The 17,685-nt window shown below is 58.0% G+C and overlaps 1 protein-coding gene across 10 annotated transcripts in view; it reads right to left on the minus strand.

Annotated features, from left to right (window-relative positions):
- Positions 1-1,262: 1,262 nt before the first annotated feature.
- Positions 1,263-17,685, minus strand: part of ANKS1A (ankyrin repeat and sterile alpha motif domain containing 1A) — a 176,345-nt gene continuing 159,922 nt past the window's right edge. For 3 of the 10 annotated variants that reach the window (XM_073884771.1, XM_073884774.1, XM_073884773.1), the window contains 11 exons: positions 13,584-13,682; positions 12,622-12,774; positions 12,401-12,508; positions 11,019-11,183; positions 9,473-9,598; positions 9,184-9,255; positions 8,922-9,008; positions 8,287-8,424; positions 6,568-6,738; positions 6,237-6,335; positions 4,734-5,656 (listed from right to left, as the gene is read on the minus strand). In XM_073884771.1, coding sequence (XP_073740872.1) covers positions 5,537-5,656; positions 6,237-6,335; positions 6,568-6,738; positions 8,287-8,424; positions 8,922-9,008; positions 9,184-9,255; positions 9,473-9,598; positions 11,019-11,183; positions 12,401-12,508; positions 12,622-12,774; positions 13,584-13,682 — 1,338 coding nt within the window. In that variant the 3' untranslated portion in view covers positions 4,734-5,536. Of the gene's footprint in view, positions 4,029-4,729; positions 5,657-6,236; positions 6,336-6,567; positions 6,739-8,286; positions 8,425-8,921; positions 9,009-9,183; positions 9,256-9,472; positions 9,599-11,018; positions 11,184-12,400; positions 12,509-12,621; positions 12,775-13,583; positions 13,683-17,685 lie in introns of those variants that run through there. The other 7 variants (XM_073884769.1, XM_073884772.1, XM_073884770.1 and 4 more) reach the window with 6 other exon arrangements.

The following is a 17,685-nucleotide window of genomic DNA, read 5'->3' on the forward strand; positions in this document are numbered from 1 at the left end:
AGGGGGAGCGGCAGGCCGAGGGAGAGGGAGAAGCAGGCCCCCCGCTGAGCAGGGAGCCCGATGCGGGGCTCGATCCCAGGACCCCGGGATCCTGACCTGAGCCGAAGGCAGACGATTAACCGACTCAGCCACCCAGGTACCCTAGTGATTTTCACTATTAAAGCCCTTGACAAACGGAATATTTCACAGAAACTCATAAGTGTTCAGTGCCGGGGCGCCTGGGTGGCTCAGTTGGTTAAGTGTCCTTTTCTCGATTTTGGCTCAGGTCATGATCTCAGGGTCATGGGATGGAGCTCCAAGCCCTCCATCTGGCTCTGCGCTCAGCGTGGAGTCTGCTCGAGATTCTCTCTCCCTCTCTGCCCCTCCCCCCCATATTCTCTCTCTCTCTTCTCTCTCTCTCTCTCTCTAAGTCTTTCTAAGTGTTCAGCGCTAGGCAGCTTGGGTGGAGGCAGGCATGGGACCAGGGCCTCTGAGGAGGCTGGAAGCCACTGGAGGGCAGTTTCTCAGATCCTCTCCGGCTGGCCCTGGGAAGGTGTGGTAACCTTTCTGAGCCTTGGCTGCTTTTTCTATAGAGACCATACCCGGAAAGCTGTCAGAGCAAACTCAAGATGGGTGCCTGGAGAGCTGCTAGCAGGGTTTGGAGCCCAGATGCCGTCAGTGAAGGGGCTAGTAGTACCGTTCGTGCCTTTCCAAGCCCTCCCCTTTCGATACCAGCCCAGGCACCAGCCCCTCCTTCCCTGTCCCCCCTCAGCTCCAGGAGCACCGGGTGCCTTTGGATGCTCACGGCACCGCCCGGTGTGGCCTCAGTGTGGCTTTGAGTCAGTAGCTAGTTGTGCGTGTCTCAGACGTAATCTCCACAATCAAAGGAAGTTCCTTGAGGGGGACACTCTTCTTTCACAGCTCTCGATCCTCCAACACTGCCTTGTACAGACATTCGGATAAATGTCTGTGGGTCAAGCCCAGACAAGGATGCAGAGGACCCATAGCCAGCATGTGGCCCCTGCTTGGGATTCAGAGGAGATGTTCTAAGGAGGGGAAGCTGAAGCACAGAGGCCTTGCAACTAAACGGGGTGAACGGATGGCCCATTGCTGGCAGCTTCCCGCTGGAAGCGCGCCAGAGCGGCATCCCCACACTCATCCCTGACAGTGCGGGACCTGCGTCAGCGACCCGGAGCCAGCTGACAGCCTATAGCCCGGGCTTGCACTGCTGCCAGAGAACCATCAAGAAGCTTTCCAATTCAAAAACTCCCAAAAAGGAAGGCTGGTTTCATGTTGCTTCTCATTTATTAATTCCGTCTGTTCTAGGTTGTACAGTTATGAAAATAACCAAACCGAAGCTGGAAGCCCAGGAATATTTACACTCTCTCTCGTGTCGTGAGGTCAGTCTACATTGTTGCGCAGATTCGTTATGTTTGGTACCACAAGATGTTTGTAATTCGGACAAAATCGGACAGATTAACAATTATATGTACAGTAAAATAAAAGGGGAATTCATTCAAGTATCAAAATACAGAGACAAAGATTAAATAACATTTTTATTACAATTCAGTCCCGTTGCCACCCCGTTAGCAACAACACTTTTGCGAGCTGCTTCTGACGGTCATGCCGCAGGCCTGGGCCTCTCGCAGGCGGACCGAGGATAGACGCGCTTTCTACTGTCAGAGCGGCGGCCACCACCATGGCTGCCTGCTCGGCCAGAGGCTTCTCGAGGAACGGCCGCCAGAATCTGAGGCTAGAGACCCAGGAGGCATGTGGAGCATGGCAGACGCGGAGCCTGACAGGAGGGGTTCTATGGCTCAGAGCGGCGAGCAGAGAAGCTGGGGGCTGGGGCCGGGGAAGGTACTGACTCCCTCGCAGGTCCTGCCTAGTCCCCCTCCCCCCCCCCCCCCGCCCCCGGCACAGCTCAGACCCCGCCGTGGAACTCTGGTGCAGAAGCGGGGGCTTTTCTGCTCGAAGCCTGTCCTTGAAGTTACACTGCCCCTTTCGAGGGGAGAGAGAGTACCTGCCCCGGAGGAGAAGTAAAAAGGAAAGAAAGATCCAGTCCCTACCCTTCTCAACTATTCGGAAATAAACCAATCTCAAAAGCAAACCCAGAGCCAGAGAGGACTAGCTAAGGCTTTCCAATATGACAACACCCTGAATAAATAAAGATATAGCAGCTTCAAGGGGAGGAAACACCTACGTGTGATTTAAAAACAAAAAGATGGCTCGAACAGCTCATAGTAGTGTCTACAGTTTGCTTTTTGGACCTGCCGCCTCCGGAGAGGAGAGGCGCACTTAAGCTGAGGCCAGGCCCCCGCAGAGGAAGGGAGGGCGCCCACCCCTCGGGTTCCCTGGTCAATTCTCGCGGGCCAGCGGGTTGGTGGTGGTGGTCTGGGTGGGGGGGGGGACAGAACATGCGTGGCAGGAGCTGACAGGAGGCTCCTGGGCCTTGGGAGAAGCAGGAAGCGAAGCCAGACTTCAGGCGTTGAGGTCCTTGTTTAGTACCGGAAAGTGGAGGCTTCCCTGCCCCTGCTCCAGAGGAGGTGCTGCCCCTGGGGCCCAGCTTTGAGGCAGCGGGAGGACGGGGCCGGGCTTTCTGTTCCTGGCCACCACTGGGGTGGTGAGTGTGCCCAAGAGCACTCTCTGTGCATGGAACCCGCAGGGAATTCCAATTCACAGCCCTTGCTGGGAAAGAAGTCCCGCCAAAGCCTGGCCTGTGGGTCCCGGGGGGAAGCCCGGCCCGTGCCGGCAACGCATGAGGTCTGCTGAATTGCCCATGGGAGGAAGGGCTCCTCTCTGCTCCCTACTCTGGAAGATACGGGGCCAGCACCACAGCCGGCTCTGCCTCTCGGCCTCACAGGAATTACCCTGTCTGCTTCTACCACCCTCAGGAGCACAGAGCAAGAGTCCAAGTTAACAAGCGAAGCAAGCCAGCAGGAGCCCTTAAGTGGCAGTGGTGCGCCAGGACCCCAGTCGGCCCTGAAGGCCACACTGGGGGAGAACTGAATCAACCGTCACCTTATTTAGCCTTCTCTACACCTGGAGCCAGGGATGAATCCAGCAGCTGAAAATACAACAGTCAAACCAATAATTCAGAGAATCAAAGCGAGTCCTAATCACACAGACCTGATTAGACAAATCACAAATTGGCAGGTAGCCATCTTAGCCGACCTACCCATTAATGCCCGAAACAAAGCTGCTTTTTCTTCTTTCTGACTGAACCCAGGCAGTCTGAGGTTGCCAGAGAGTGCGTGGCCTGGCGCCCTGACCACCGCCGGCTCGGGCGCCGAGGAGCGGCCCCGACTTCATGGCTCTGGACACAGCTCGCTCGGCTCCATCTGGCCCCTGGACCTTCACATTTGGAACCCCAGACACGGACCGGGAGTCTCTGCTTTTGCCAGGTGCGTCTGAGGCCTGTTCTTACTGCAGAGGCAGCGTCCGGCTCCGGATGGGGACAAGAAGTTGTGCGGTTCGTAAGGAACAGCAACTGACTTGGTTGGGTTTGAAAGGCAGACTCGAACAAACCCACCTGGGCCTGCTTTCCGTTCACCCCCAGGCCACTGCCCCCCCGCCCCCCAGCCTCCCGGACCGCGCCAACGGCCCATCCCGGGGGGGCAGAAGGCGGCGCCGGCCGGCCTCGGAGCCGCTCTGGGGCGCCCCTGTCCTCCGACCCCATGGCCATCTGTCTGAAGATTGGCAGTTTAACCTAGAGATTTGAGCCGAGTCTTAAAAATTCGTTTTCTAAAAAAAAAATTTTTTTTCTATTAAAAAATGTCTTCTGAACAAGTCACTTCTTGACTCTCTGGAGTTCCAGTCTCATCCGCTCGAGGCCTGGACTGCGCCTTGCTCTGTAAGACCTGGTGGCGGCAGGACCAGGCCAAGGAGCCCCGTGGAGCTGCTCCCGGCAGAGGCCGGGCCTGGGTCTTCGAAGCTGCAGGTGACACAGTGGTGGTGGCGGCGGCGGCGGTGGTGGGGGCCGCGGCGGTGGGAGCCTGTGCTCCCCACGTCTGTGTTTCCGCAGCACAGTTGGTTCCTCAGTGGCTCAGCTTGGCAGAAGCAAACACAATGGGGGGAGGAAAGGGTTAACCACAGGGGCCTGCACAGAGTGGAGGAAACTGAAAGGAAGCATGGAAGTGAAGGAAGGTCCCTCACAGCCTCCCCTGAGCGCCTGTGGCTCGGGAAGGCACCAGGACAGGCAGGCGGGCAGGGCCGCCCAGCCCGCTTTATCACCTTGGCCTCCGCCTCTCCAGGAACCGCCGCGAGCTCCTGGCTTCTCTAGGCTTCTCTAGGCTTCTCTACCGGCCTACGCTGTGCTGGCGGCGCGCTTTCCTGTCTCCCGCCACCTGAGCTGACCGGCCCTCCCTGGAGACCGGAGACCAGGGGGCTTCTTCAAAGCCTCCGCTCCACGATCCACAGCCTCCCCTCTCAGGGCACGCTGGAGGCTGAGCGGGGCTGACTATCTCTGACCCCCACACTGCAGAGCAGTGACGGCAAGTCCTGGGAGGACAAGGGGAGTTGCTTGGTCCGGGTCCCTGTCCTCGAGCGGCTGGGTTCTGTGAGGGAAGAAGATGCAGCGTGTGTGCAGGGCCCAGGCCTCCCTCTCGCTGGGTCCCACAGAAAGGCCTTCCTCCTCAGTGAGCTAGACTCCACAGCCAGCCTTGCGAGCCCCTGGCGAAGACAGGAGGGGCCGACCCCCCTCCCCACATACACCTTGCCACCCCATTCCTTGGTGAGCTAGACTCCACAGCCAGCCTTGCGAGCCCCTGGCGAAGACAGGAGGGGCCGACCACACACACACACACACACACACACACCACTCCACCCCATTCTTCGGGAGCGCAAGACTCCGCAGGACCAAGACACCTGCTGAGGGAAGCCAGCCCACGGGGGTTCAGATGCTCAGGGCGCCATGCTGCGGAGTCAGGCCTGTGCGCCGGGCCCCCGGGCCCTCCCGGAACGCAGTCTGGCCCCAGGCGAGCCACGGCGCGGAGCTCGGGCTCTCACAGGAGGGAGGCCGGCGCCTGGTGGCAGAGGAGGGACGGATGGGGCCGCAGGCCGGCCGGGCGCGGGCTGCAAGGGGATTCTGGCACCACGTGCTCACAGTGGTTGGTTGTGTCAGGAAAGGTGCAAAAAGACGGTTCGCTCTAGGCGGCGGCGCCCGGCTGCGGCTCGGCATAGAAGACGGGAGGAGAGCAGAGCCCGGCCTAGTCAGCGGGGTGCTCACTGGTGGACTCTGCTCGAAGACTGCGCCCCGCCCCTGCCCCCAGGATTCACAGTGCCTGCCCGCTGAGGCTTCCTGGTGCCCACCTCAAAGGCGACTCACCACCCTCCCCCGCCAGGCTGTCCTCGCCCGAGGCGGGGACTTCACAGTGTCCGGTGGTGTTGGGTACAAGCTGTGCGTGTGGTGTCTAGAGCTGCTGCCGGGCTGGGGGGGGGGGAGCAGGGCCCCCCCCCGGGGCCGGGGCCTTGGCGTCAGCAGCCGGAAGGAGAGCTGAGAAGAGCTGAGGTCGGATGGCAAGGCACAGTGAGACTAGTGGAGACAGGGAGTGAGCGGTTAGAAGATAGTGGTCTCATACTTGGTGCTGAGGCTCCGCTTAGAGTCTGGTTTAGGGTCCACCACCCAGGAGACGCTGGCGTGGGACTGGGCATCTGGGTCTGTATCGGGCGGGTCCAGCTGTCAAGGAAGAAGGGTGAGGGGTCAGAGAGGGAGCGCTGCAGCCGGCTGGGGGGCAACAGGGCCCAGCTGTCCCTTCTTCCTGCCCAGGGCCGTGCTGGCATCGTGCCAGCATGAGGGACATGAGCGGCGGCCCTTGTTCTCCTCAGAGAGCAAGCCCCCTAGGGCTGGGGTGGCAGGAGTGGCGCCCTCCCCAGAGCATCGTGGGAGGGCCACCTCCAGGCCTCTTCAGGGGCGACTTCTCCCAGGGGTTTCTCAGAGCTGCTCAGGGAAAGGAGCCTTGCCTGACCCGAGTGTCGTGCTCTGAACCCCAAACCTGTTCATGGCGGCAGGAAGGGGGTGCGGGGCTGGGAAACCCCAAGCCTCGGGTCCCTCAGGCGGGGCCTGAGAGCACATCCCAGGCCTCGGCAGAGAGGACACACAGAGAAACAAAGAGCTAAAGCACAGACAGGGATGGCAGGAGGGCAGCTCAGGAAAGAATGTCACGCAGGCGGGGGGGTGAGGGGAGGCCACTAGCATCTCAGAAAGCTCACGGTCACTTCGGGGAGACTGACACACAGACAGCAGGAGGTGTAAAGACCTTGACTCCAGGACTAACAGACGGCAGCGGTAGGTAAGAAGGACGATGGGTGGTGCAGGTGTGACAGTGACAACAGCGACTATCGGGGGGCGGCGGCACCTGGGGCGCAGAGCAAAGCAGACACAGACACGGGGTGGTGTTACAGGGGGCTCGCTGCGGGCCAGCCCCGGGGGCGCCTGGCGAGGGAGGGGGCCACAGCTTGCGGCTGGGGCGGAGGGGGGGCAGGAGAGGAGCTGGCGGCCGGTTCCGAGGGGCCAGCTGCCTGTGGCTGAGGAGGCCCTCCGGCTGCCCGCTCCACCCCACGCCCTTGAGGCCCGGCGGGTTCACGTACTGCTGACTTCCTCGTGCCGACCCGAGGCTTAGGCACCGGTTTGGAAGATTTCGTTTCGATCATCTCGGCGGCGGAGGCCCCCAGGGGCCGGGACTTTTGGGCCTGCAGGGCCAGCTGATAGGCCACCTCGAACGCCTGCCCCAGCGTCAGGATGATCTCATAGGTCAGATTCTGGGAGGAGACAGAGCACGACTTCAGCACTGAGACCGAGGAGCCACCTCACCCCTTGGCTCGAAACCGCCCCCCCACCAGGCCTCACAGCCCTGAGCACAGGTAGGGGTGGGGCACCGGGACGGCTAACGAGAGAAATTCGGCCAATTCTGCCAGAACACTTGTTTTCCAAACACTGCTTTGTCCCAAGGTGACTGAGACGTCAGGAACAATCTGAGTGTCACACACATTTTGTTTCCCCAGCACAGTGTCGTGGACAGAAACACCAGGGGACCTGGTAGCTCGGCTTCCCTGGGGCCGACGGCCTAGCCCCCACACCCTCCCCGCGGTACTGTTCCTCTCCCAGCCTTCTGTGTTCCCCTTCCCGCACCTTCTACAAGTCCGCTCCAGGTCTCTCTCAAGGGAGAGGGCCGGGCTGACCGCCGCAGCTCTGGATTTCTTAACCATTTCATGGGAACAGAGTGGCGCCAGTGTGTTTGTTAGGTTCCTATCTTTTCTAATGTGTCACTGACCCAAGTTTCTGAGTGTGGTGCCCCAAGTCCCATCCCCCCACAAACCCTGCTTTTTACTGCATCATTTTATGTAGTATGTTGATCTTTGGGAGTGTTGTGTTGTGTTACTGCAGAAGTGACTGTGGAAAATGGGAGCTCTAGGTCAAAGTGCCAGGAACTCCGAGTATGGGGTAGATGACCCCATTTAACCTTCAAAACAAACCCCACACAGCTGCTCCCGTTGTAGTCTCTCTTCAGCGGGGGAGGAGCCAGGGCGAGTGACTTCCTAAGACCACACAGCTAGCAAGTGGCAGACCCAGGAGTATGACGCCAGGCCCAGAGCAAGCACGGATTTCCTGGGGCTGAGAACGCCTGGCCGTCCATGTTCCAGAAGCCCCAGAGACTGGGGAAGTAGCTACTCTCCCCCAGGACAGCAGGGATCTGGACAGAAGCCTGGGGGTGAGGAGAGGGCCCCAGCCTTGTCTCAGGGCAGGGGGTGTCCCTGCTGCACCGCTGTCCCTGTGGGCGCAGCCGGAGCCTGAACGTGGGAGAAGGCAGCCTCCTGTCAGGAGGGCACTGCTGCCCCCCAGAGCAAGGTAGAGAGCATTTCAGGGAGACGGCCCCTGGAGGGTGGGGAACGGGGTGGTGGGTTGACAAGCAGCCTGGGGGAGGGAAGCCCTGGCTAGAAGAGCGGCCAAAGCTGCCCGTTCTCTGTGCTTCAGTCTCATCACTGTCTACCGGGGACTGGCCTGGGGGCACCTGGGTGGCTCAGTCGTTAAGCGTCTGCCTTCGGCTTCAGGTCATGATCCCAGGGTCCTGGGATTAAGCCCCGCATCGGGGAGTCAGCTTCTCCCTCTCCCCCTGCTTGTGCGCGTGCTCTCTCTCTCTCTAATAAATAAAAAAAAAAAAAATGGGGGGGACTGGCCCCGACGGCTGCTGGGGCCTCAGCCTGAACCAGACATGAGCCAGGTGCCGCCCACGTGCCGGGACAGCACAGCACTGAGGTTGCCCGCCCGCGGCCCCCTCCAGCGGCGCCCAGCTGCAGGGCCCCACCCACCACATCCACCGTGCTGAACACATGGCAATAGTGGTGGCTGGTCTGCAGGTCCTTGGTGATGTAGGCAAAGGTGCAGAGGTCCTCTGGGTCCTGGGCCGCACATGAAATGTTCCGGATTTCGTGCTCTGCAATGACGTTCTGCCAGGGAAAGCAGGGTCTGGAATTCTCGGCCTCAAGGCAGCCTCAGCCCATTTACACCACCACCGCCACCCTTCTTTGTCCCAGCCCAGGCTGTTAGCCCACAGCCGCTACTTCTCTTGTTTGTCTGGTGGGCGTGGGGGCAGTGTCTAACCTTGCCAAGGTGGGTTTAGGGGTCTCCACCCTCCACCACAGCAATGGAGGGCGTCAAATGTTCACATCTGACCACGAGCTCTCCAGCCCCTCTGCCCTCTGGGGGAAGTGGGGGGGAGTACCAAGTGTGGGGTGTGGGGGGCGTCCTTTGCTCTGGAACAGAATCACAGCACTAAGGGCCCGGGGGTCAGGACGCGCGGCAGCTGAGAGGCAAGCGCCTGGCCGAGGGGCAGGAACACAGGGGAATAAAGAGGGCTGGGGGCGCTGTAGGCAGCTCGGGGGGGGGGGGGGGGGGGGGGGGGGAGAGGGGCCCACTCCAGCTACCAGAGTTGTGAGAAGCACACCTTGTTGGAGGCATCGATGAACTTGACACCTTTGTACGTGATGGACAGGATGATAGTGGGGATCTTCTTCATGTGCTCGGTGGATTTCTAGGGGAAACGACGTGGGACTGTGAATGCCCCTTCTCAAGGCCAAGCCCCTGGGATCCCACAGGCCCCAGCCTCCACCTGACCTTACACGGTGTGCGAGGGCCCAGGGGCTGCAGCCGGTGCCCCTGGGGATGCCTCCCATCCCCGCCAGCCGCCCCCCCTGCCGACAACCTACCCGCATCTTGGCACAGGCGTCCTGTGTGGATTCTGTCCCTCGAAGATCTTTGATCAACATGGAGCCCAGATACTGAGGGAGCAGGCAGTAAGCGGGTTTAGGACGTCCTGCGCTACCATGCGGGGCGACCCAACCGATTTGGGACCATAATCAGATGGTTTCCTCTCCTCACTCCCTTCCCCGATCCTGGCTGGGAGGCCCCCCTGCCCCCTCGGGAGTGGCCGGCAGTGGGGGCGGGGGTGGGGGGAAGGCAGCAGGGAGGCCGGCCAGGAGCGCAGGGGCAACTCACGTTGGCTTCGTAACCGCAGGACTCGAAGATGAGCTTCTCTGGCTGGTGTTGCCAGCTCTGCACCGGGGCATAGGGAGCAGCCAGGCTGGGGGGCCGGAGGGTCAGTCTGGCTTCGCGCTGCTCTTCCTGTAGAACACGTGGGGTCACAGGTCTGCTTGCCCACTCCAGAGGAACTCGTGGGCTCCAGCACACCCAAGGGCAAAGAAGCCAGCCACAGGGGTTCAAGGGCAGGAGACAAAAAGCCAAGCAGGTGCCCTGTGACAGAGGTGATGCCTATCCATGCCAGAGGGAAGGTGGGGAGGCAGGGGTCTAGGCCACCTGAGGGCAGGCGTAGTCGGGAAGGCTCTGAGGTGGAGACAGGAAATGAATAAAACCAGAGAGGGGAAAACAAGCTCAAAGCATGAAGGGTGGGGAGCGGGAGTCAGATCCTTGCAAGTCTCATATCCAAGTCAGGGCCCCTGGATCTGATTCTAGGGCGGGCAGGTATCGGTGCTCGGGAGGCCTTTTATAGTGTTCCCTGAGGCGCCAGCTGAGGTGGGGGAAGGGGGGCAGGAGGCCACTGAAATCCAGGTGCCAGGTGATGGGGGCCTTCACTAGGGCACTGGTCGAAAGAATGGGGAGGCGAGAAAAGAGTCAGGAAATATTTATGACTTCCGTCCCCAGCACCGTGCGGAAGCCTTCTGATACGGAGCAACTAAAACGGCTGGACAACATGCTTTGAAATCTCGTCAGATTCACGGCTGTGCCCGTGGAAACGTGAAGGACATCCCCAGGTGCTGGAGATGAGGAGTTTGAGTCGAGAGAAAAAAAGCACTGAAACTGAAGTTCTCCTTGGCTGGGGGTGGGGGTGGGGGGTGAGGGACACATGCCAATCTCGTGTCCAGCAGGCCAATTTGGGGGACAAGACACAAAGCCTGGAATCTGGGTGCGAGGCAGGAGGCAGGGCAGGTGAACACATCAGGAGCCCGGAACACAAGGCCCCGAGGAGGCGAGTGAGGGCTGCGGGCTGGAACGAGCCTAGGGCAAAGGGCTACAGGGCGGCCCAGGGCCCAGCAGAGGCTGGGGGGCCTGGCAGGGTAGACGCATGGCTGGATGTGTCTCCCAGCTTCACCCGACGCTGGGCTGCAGAAATGCAGTAGGAAGAACTGAGTTTGACTGAGGCTGTGGTTCTGCTGGGCAGGCGGGGTGCAGGGTGTGGAGTTAAGGAGGGCCGAAAGCCGCTCTGGGGAACAGGCAGGACAAGCAAACGAGGGACCAAGAAGTGGCTGAGATGGGGCAGAAACCGGGCTGGTGGCCTGAGGGGCTGGAAGGAGAGGCTGTAGTCAAAGAGGAGCCAGTGGATCTGAACTTCTGAGCCACATAAGATGCAGGGGAGCCCCCCACCCCCAGGAGGGGAGGAGGCAGTGTCTTCCTCCCGCTGCTGATCCAGGCGCCTGGATTTTCGTGGCCTCCTACCCCCCTGCCCCACCCCAGCTTCCACCTCAGGGGGCACGGGGGCCGTGAAGGGCTCTGGGGACCCCCATTCACAGCTCCCCTCCGGCCCCACCTGGATTCTGAAGCGCTCCGCTCGAGAAGGTGCCACAGGGTCATGAAGACTGTCGTGCCGCCTCCTGCCCGTGTCCCCAGGAGGCAGCAGCAGGTCAGCGGAGCGGCTGGTGCAGGAGTCGTTCTGGCTCAGCGGGGACGATGTCTGGGAGAGCAAGTCTTGGCACTGTGGTGGGGGGAAATCCAGTAACACTTGGAACCCAGAAGGCCAGTCCCTGGATTGTGGGTGTCAGCTAGTCCTGGGGCGGGTTAGGGCAGGTGGGTCAGTGAGAATGGACATGAAGCTAAGGGCCAACACCAAGCAGGCACCGAATGGATGGCACGCTGGCCCACGCCCCCGCGGGTACCCCGGCCCGGGAGCCCAGCCCAGGTACCATCAAAGCAACCAAACTCTCCCCGGAGCCAGGAAGCCCCGGTGACCCAGTCCTGCGGGCACACAGCCACCACGGGCAGCCCCACGTCACTAGCACGCTCCTCGGCCTGGAGCCGTGGGGGGAAAGGGACGGTTACAGGGCTGGGAAGCTGCTTTCGTACGCATCAAAGGCCAAATCATCTGTTACAATTCACTGCAGCTCCCTGGGGCACAAGACCAAATCCAGAGCCCTTGCTTGAGAAAATATACAGTGCTGCCAGTCGGCACCCTGAGGCCCCGTCTCCGCGGTTTCTATAACTGAGAGGCAGTGGTGCGTTTGCCCCTCAGACCGGGCTGCTGGGTGAAGGCAGGATAGAATGACGCCCTCTGGGTGAGGCTGCCGAAAACGGGCGGAGTGCAGGGGGCCCTGCTCTGAGCCCAGCGCTTGTCAGGGGCTCAGGCTTGCAGGTTCGGAACGGAGCCGGACCTCAGCTCGGCCCGCGTCTAACCTGCAGTCAGGGATTACCCAGCCTGAGCAACAAAGCATCTGTGAGGTTTTCAAGTCGAAGCTTCTTGAACCCACCCCGCTGCAGGGCTTTTACTTCAGAAGACTTGGGGAGGGCACAGGTCCTGCCATGGATCCCCAGCTTTGTCTCGGGTTCACATCAGACTGCGCCCCGTTGCCCCCCGGCTCTGTCACAGTGGCTGGGATTCGGATATTTGTTTTCCTACTTTTTCTGACATTTTACTTTCTACTTATATTTAAACTGGACCCTTTATTATAGGTGCCGTCAGGCTTCTTGGATATAGACAGGAGGCACATAATCAATAAATAACCAGCCCAAACAACTCTTGCTCTGTGCTCCTCACACACCGGGCCCGGGGGCAGAATGGCTCCGACAAGAGGGGACGGATCGTTCCCGCCTCTACTACGGAGGTCATGCTGTTTCCAAAGAATGCCTCAAGAATTCTCTTTGATTCCTAGCAATATGAAGAGCACACCTATCCCTTTCCATCCCTCCCCAACTCACTCTCAGCTGGGAAAACCGTGGGGGCTTCTGAGGCGGCTCCTCGTAGGGCCTGTCTGCGAGGGAGGCAATGATGCGCTTGCGATGGCCGAGGAGATGGACCTTCAGGACCTGGACGGGGGCGGGGGGGGGCAGTCAGGCCGTGCCAGTGCCCACAGCTCCCCTCCCACCCCCGGACCACACCCTTGGGGGCCAGGCCAGGCCTGAGCACAGGCTGCACTCACGTTGACAAGCTCCAGTTCCCAGAGGTTCTTCACAGTGTCAATAGAGCTGTAGCCACTGGACAGGAAGGAATGCACGTAGTCCTGCAGCCCCAGGGAGTCCAGCCAGGAGGGCACTGATGGGGGGCTGTTGCCGTCATAGCCCAGAGCTTTCACCTGTGGGGCGAGAAGGGGCAGGACTGACATCTCAGCACTCCTGGGACTAAAGCCCAGGAGACCAGCGTCCCCTCCCTTCACCCAGCCCTTTCTATCGCTGCTCTGGTCTCGGCAACCCCATCTGCGAGATGGAAAGCACTCCAGGCCTGGGGAAGACAGCCCTAGTGGGTATGGCTACAGGGGAGGAAGGGTTTACAGAGGGGCTCCCACTGAGCTCTGACAAGGTCACGGACTTGGTGGGACAGCATGGTGTGTTCCTGTGAAGTGGGCATTGGCCTCACTGTTGGGACTTGGTCATGCTCCCCCAGCTCGGGGGTGAGTGGAACAAACAAGTGTACCCTGGACTTATTAGCACCAGCAGAGTCAAGGGGAGAGGCTGGGGCTACTAGCCCCTGGCTCCCCAGGGAAAAACTGCCTCCTTTGCCCACACCCCTCTGCCTTCCTGGGGAAGTCGGTGCAGGCTGGCCTGGTCTCCAGTGAGTCAGGAAAGACCCCAAAGAGGCTCCGGGTGACAGGTCAAGCCTGTGAGTACCAGCTCCTGTGCTAGGAGAGGCCTGGAGCCTCCCTCTGGAGGCTAGACTGGGTCCTCAACTGTCCCTAGTCTCTGCTGACTCTCTGGGGCCTCGGGACTTGGCAAGAAAGTAAACAGGCCTCTGTGTTGCCTGCTGGGTCCCCCAGGATGTGGGGCAGACACCTTGCAGTGATCTACATGCCCTGTTTGGAGCCAAGCTCCTTCCCTATTCCGGGTCCAGGTGGGGTCGGGAGACGGCCCTGGCCTCGGCCGAGGCTGCGGAGCCATCAGTGGTCACCTTGGGCAGGGACCGCGCCGCCTGCAGCAGCTTCCGCCGGTGCTGTGGGTCACTGATGCCGATCTCTCGCAGGTCTTGCTCTTCCATCACGTTAGACCCCTGACAGCAGAAGAGATTGACGTGAGCACCCTCCCAAACTGGTGGCAGCCTCTCGTGGCCCCTCACCAAATTCTTCTCCTTTACTTAGAGGCACTGAGGGGGACAGAGTTCCCGGGCTCCTCGTGGAGGGCGGGCCAGCCACCGAGAGGTCTCGTGCAGGCAGGAGGCTGAGGTGAGCCGCAGATGAGTCGGCCCAGACAGCCCACTCCCGCCTGAGCGGCTCCCGGGCGAGCTGGGCCGTGCTGGGGCTCTGGAACGTGCAGAGGGCAGTGCTGTGGACGAGAGGTGACAGGGCCCAGGGCGCACAGTGTGCCCAGCCCCGGCCACAGCCCCGGCCCAGCTCTGAGTGCATGCACCTCTCTGGAGGGCAGGTTCCACAACCTCGGAGATGAAGCCCAGGGGGGCTCTCCCAAGCCTCCTCACAGACCTGCTTTCCTAACTCGAAGGCTGAAGCAGCCACGTCAGGTGAGCAGCCAAGGAACCAGACTCACCCCAAGGAGGAGAGGAGTCTCAAAGCAAAAACCTTAGAAACAGGCTTCTGGGCAGCCCGGGAGCTGGGGAGCACCAGAGCTGGGCCACTGAACGTGATGGGGAGGAGGGGGGCTGGCACCTCCTGCACACCTGCCTGCTACTGACAGGGCCCCGAGGCTTTGACTCGGACCACCCCATTTCACGCTCCCGACCCCGGTGGGCTGTCTTTCTTCACCCTCGTTTTAGGGATGAGGAAAATGAGGCACACAGGTCAAAATCATGCCGAGGCCACGCGTCTGGTGGTGGCGCTCAGATCTGGCTGCTCCCTGCCCGCCATCCTCTATGAGGATGTTTTATTCCTCATAGGAGTGTTGCCCGGTAGGTTTTATCAGATTATGATCCATGAAAACTCACAGGTTCTGCCCCGCTTTCAGCCACAGCGTGCCCCCAGAGGCAACTTATTGCTTTCCTGGATATCCCTCCGGAGCCAGCTTCCTTTCCCCACAAACGGAATTCTTGTACATGTTGTTCGACACCTTATTCTTATGACTTAATACACAGGCATACCTTGGAGATATTCTGAGTTCGGCTGCAGACCACAGCAATAAAGGGAATATTGCAATAAAATGAGTCAAATGAATTTTGTGCTTTCTTAGGGCATATCAAAGTTATGCTTACACAATACTGCGGTCTATTAAGTGTGCAATAGCATTATGTCTAAGAAAAAACAACATACATACCTTAATTACAAAATAGTGCTAAAAAATGCTAACCACCATCTGAGCTTTCAGTGAGTTATAATCACTGATCACCATAAAAATATAATAATGAGGGGCGCCTGGGTGACTCAGTTGGTTAAGTGTCTGCTTTCAGCTCAAGTCATAATCCCGGGGTCCTGGGATCAAGCCCTGCATCAGGCTCGCTCACTCTTTCAAATAAATGAAGTCTTAAAAAATATATATAATAATGAAAAAATTTGGAATATTGCAAGAATCACCAAAATGTGACACAGAGACGTTAAATGAGTAATGGTGCTGGGAAAATGGCACTGACAGACCTGATCAACGCAGGGTTACCACAGACGTTCAATTTGCAAAAAATGCAGTATCTTCAAAGTACAATAAAGCGAAGTGCAATAACACGAGGTATGCCTGTATCTGGGAGATTGCTCCATATCAGTATAGGTAGACCCGCCTCTTTTTGTCAAAGCTGCATGATCATCCAGGTTAGGGACATATTACAAATTATTCAATCAGTTCCCCACTGAAGGAGGACTATTTCCCATTTCAACTTTACAAACAGTCCCACACGAATACCCTCATATGTGCTTCATCTCTAGGATGGTTATCAAGGGAGATTGCTTCGTCAAAGGGTATGTGCATTCAGGAGTCTAACACATATTTATACTCCCGTCAGTGACAGGAGTGCTAGGTTCCTCGTACTGTCAGCAACATGGCTTATCACCACACAGTTCTTATCGTAAGAGCATCCCACTCATTGGGGCACTCCCGCATCTTTTCAGGTTTTATCAATCAAGTATGTACATAGCAATTACCACCCCATTCCACGTTCCACATGCTTGACACTTGCTAACCCACTTAATAAAAGGGACTATTGTTACCCCCACTTCACAGCTCAGGAAGCTGAGGCCCAGAGCGTGTGAATAACTTACGGGGGTCACATATGTAAGCACGGGGCCAGGATTTGGCCCAGAGCTCCTGTCCGTACGCTCTAGGACCACACGCGTGGGGAGCCTCCGTAGCTCCTTTTCCAGGAATGACCCCCTTACAGCCTTTGTGTGTTTACCTATGGAGGCGCTCATCTTTTCTATATTTGATATGGAGAAATTCTTTATAAAGTAAGGAAATTAACACCTTTTATATATCTGTAAATAGAGTTAGACAATTGGTTTTTCAGTTCATCATTTCTCTTTTGACTTTCACGTTGGCCTTGTTCGTGCAGAAATGTATTGGTCTGTACCTTGTAGAGCTTCCCTCAGTTCTGTCAGGCTTAGAAAGACCTCCCCTCTCCCAAGATTTAAAAAAAAACAATTCTTGCATATTCTTTGCTATAATTTTAGTTTCATTTTTTACAATTAAATCTTGAATCTAGCTGAATTTTTTTTTTTTAATGTAAGCTTTAAGGGTTAGGATCGAGTTAATTTTTTTCTAGGTGGCAAGTTGTCCATTTCTTGAATGAGCTGTCTTTTCCCTACCACTGAGATGACCCCAGATGTGTCCTAAATTCCTGTTTCTGGGACTCTTTCTGGACTTTCTATTCTACTGAGGTGTGATTACTTACATCCACTTTACAGATGAAGAAGCTGAGTAACTCATGCCAGCTCATGCAGACCATCACCTGGCGGCCTCACCTTTGCACCCGAGCCACAGTGAATGTGCGTGTATAGCCTCCCCAGAGCCTGTGTGTGGTGACAAAACCTTTGCCCCACAGAGGACACCTTCCAAGCCTTAAGCTCGAGGGAGCCCAGGCAGAGAGAGCTCTGAAGCCAGGCTGGAAGCTCTGCTCAGGCTGCAGAAGGCCCCCTGTGTCAAGGGTACCACTCCACGTGTAAGGCCAGCTCCTAAGCTACCCCAAACCCAGAGTCACCACCTGGAATTCCTGTAGTCCCCCTGGGCCCAAATCTAGGGTATGCTGATGGGAAAGGCAGAGAGGCACGGCCACCTGCGCAGACTCTGTGCCCAATGATGAGGACACTAGTGAGGACCTGCACTCAACTGAACAGTGCACCTCAGCACGTTTCTGAAGTCCTGCTGTAGCCCCAACATTTACTTCCAACCCTTCACAAGCTTTTCGGGCAACATTAAGGCTGAACTGAGGGCTGACAAGCAGGAAGCCCAGATCTAGCTGGAGACAGGGCCTTCATCACCCGGTCAGGAGGACCGTATGTGGCTATGAGGAGACAGAGGCAGAGGGAAACAAAATAAAAACAAAGGATGGGATGGAAAATCCAAGTGGGCAGTGGCGAGAGCATGTGCTGGGTGCAGGCAGGGTCCCCTGACTTCCTGCATGTGCCACATCATCCTCTCGGATTAGTTTGTGTGGGAGCTATAAGGTGCTCCAAATCCTCAAAGGTGAGAAACATTCTGGAAGTTTCTACACCCTCTTTACTAAAGGGAGAAAGGGACCACTGCCTTTTGGAACCATCTTCACAAGGAGGGCGACGGGGGAAGAGAGACTTTCTACTTTACTTCTACCACACTGGTGTTTATACCAAGGGCTACTACTGCCCCAGGCCCTGTGCTGAGTTCCTAATTAGGGAGCTAAGAAAGTAGAACAGCTCATTGGCCTAAGCGTTTCAGTGAACAGAACTTTTCTCAGGTTTAAAAAAAAGTTTCTAAGTCTAAGAGAAATCTGAAACACGTAAGCAGTCGACACTCAGCCTGGGTGGGTTCAGTTCCTGAGGAATGGAGGATAGGAGGCCTCCCTGTTCTAGGCTCTGCTTCAGCCCTCCGCTGTCCTGTCACTCCGTGCTTTGTCAGGGAGGTGACATGCAAAGGTGCCAGTGACATGG

The sequence above is a fragment of the Callorhinus ursinus genome, unplaced genomic scaffold (assembly GCF_003265705.2).
Source record: "Callorhinus ursinus isolate GAN/ISIS: 27379988/994484 unplaced genomic scaffold, GSC_fseal_2.0 scaffold59, whole genome shotgun sequence".
NCBI classification, from domain to species: domain Eukaryota; kingdom Metazoa; phylum Chordata; class Mammalia; order Carnivora; family Otariidae; genus Callorhinus; species Callorhinus ursinus.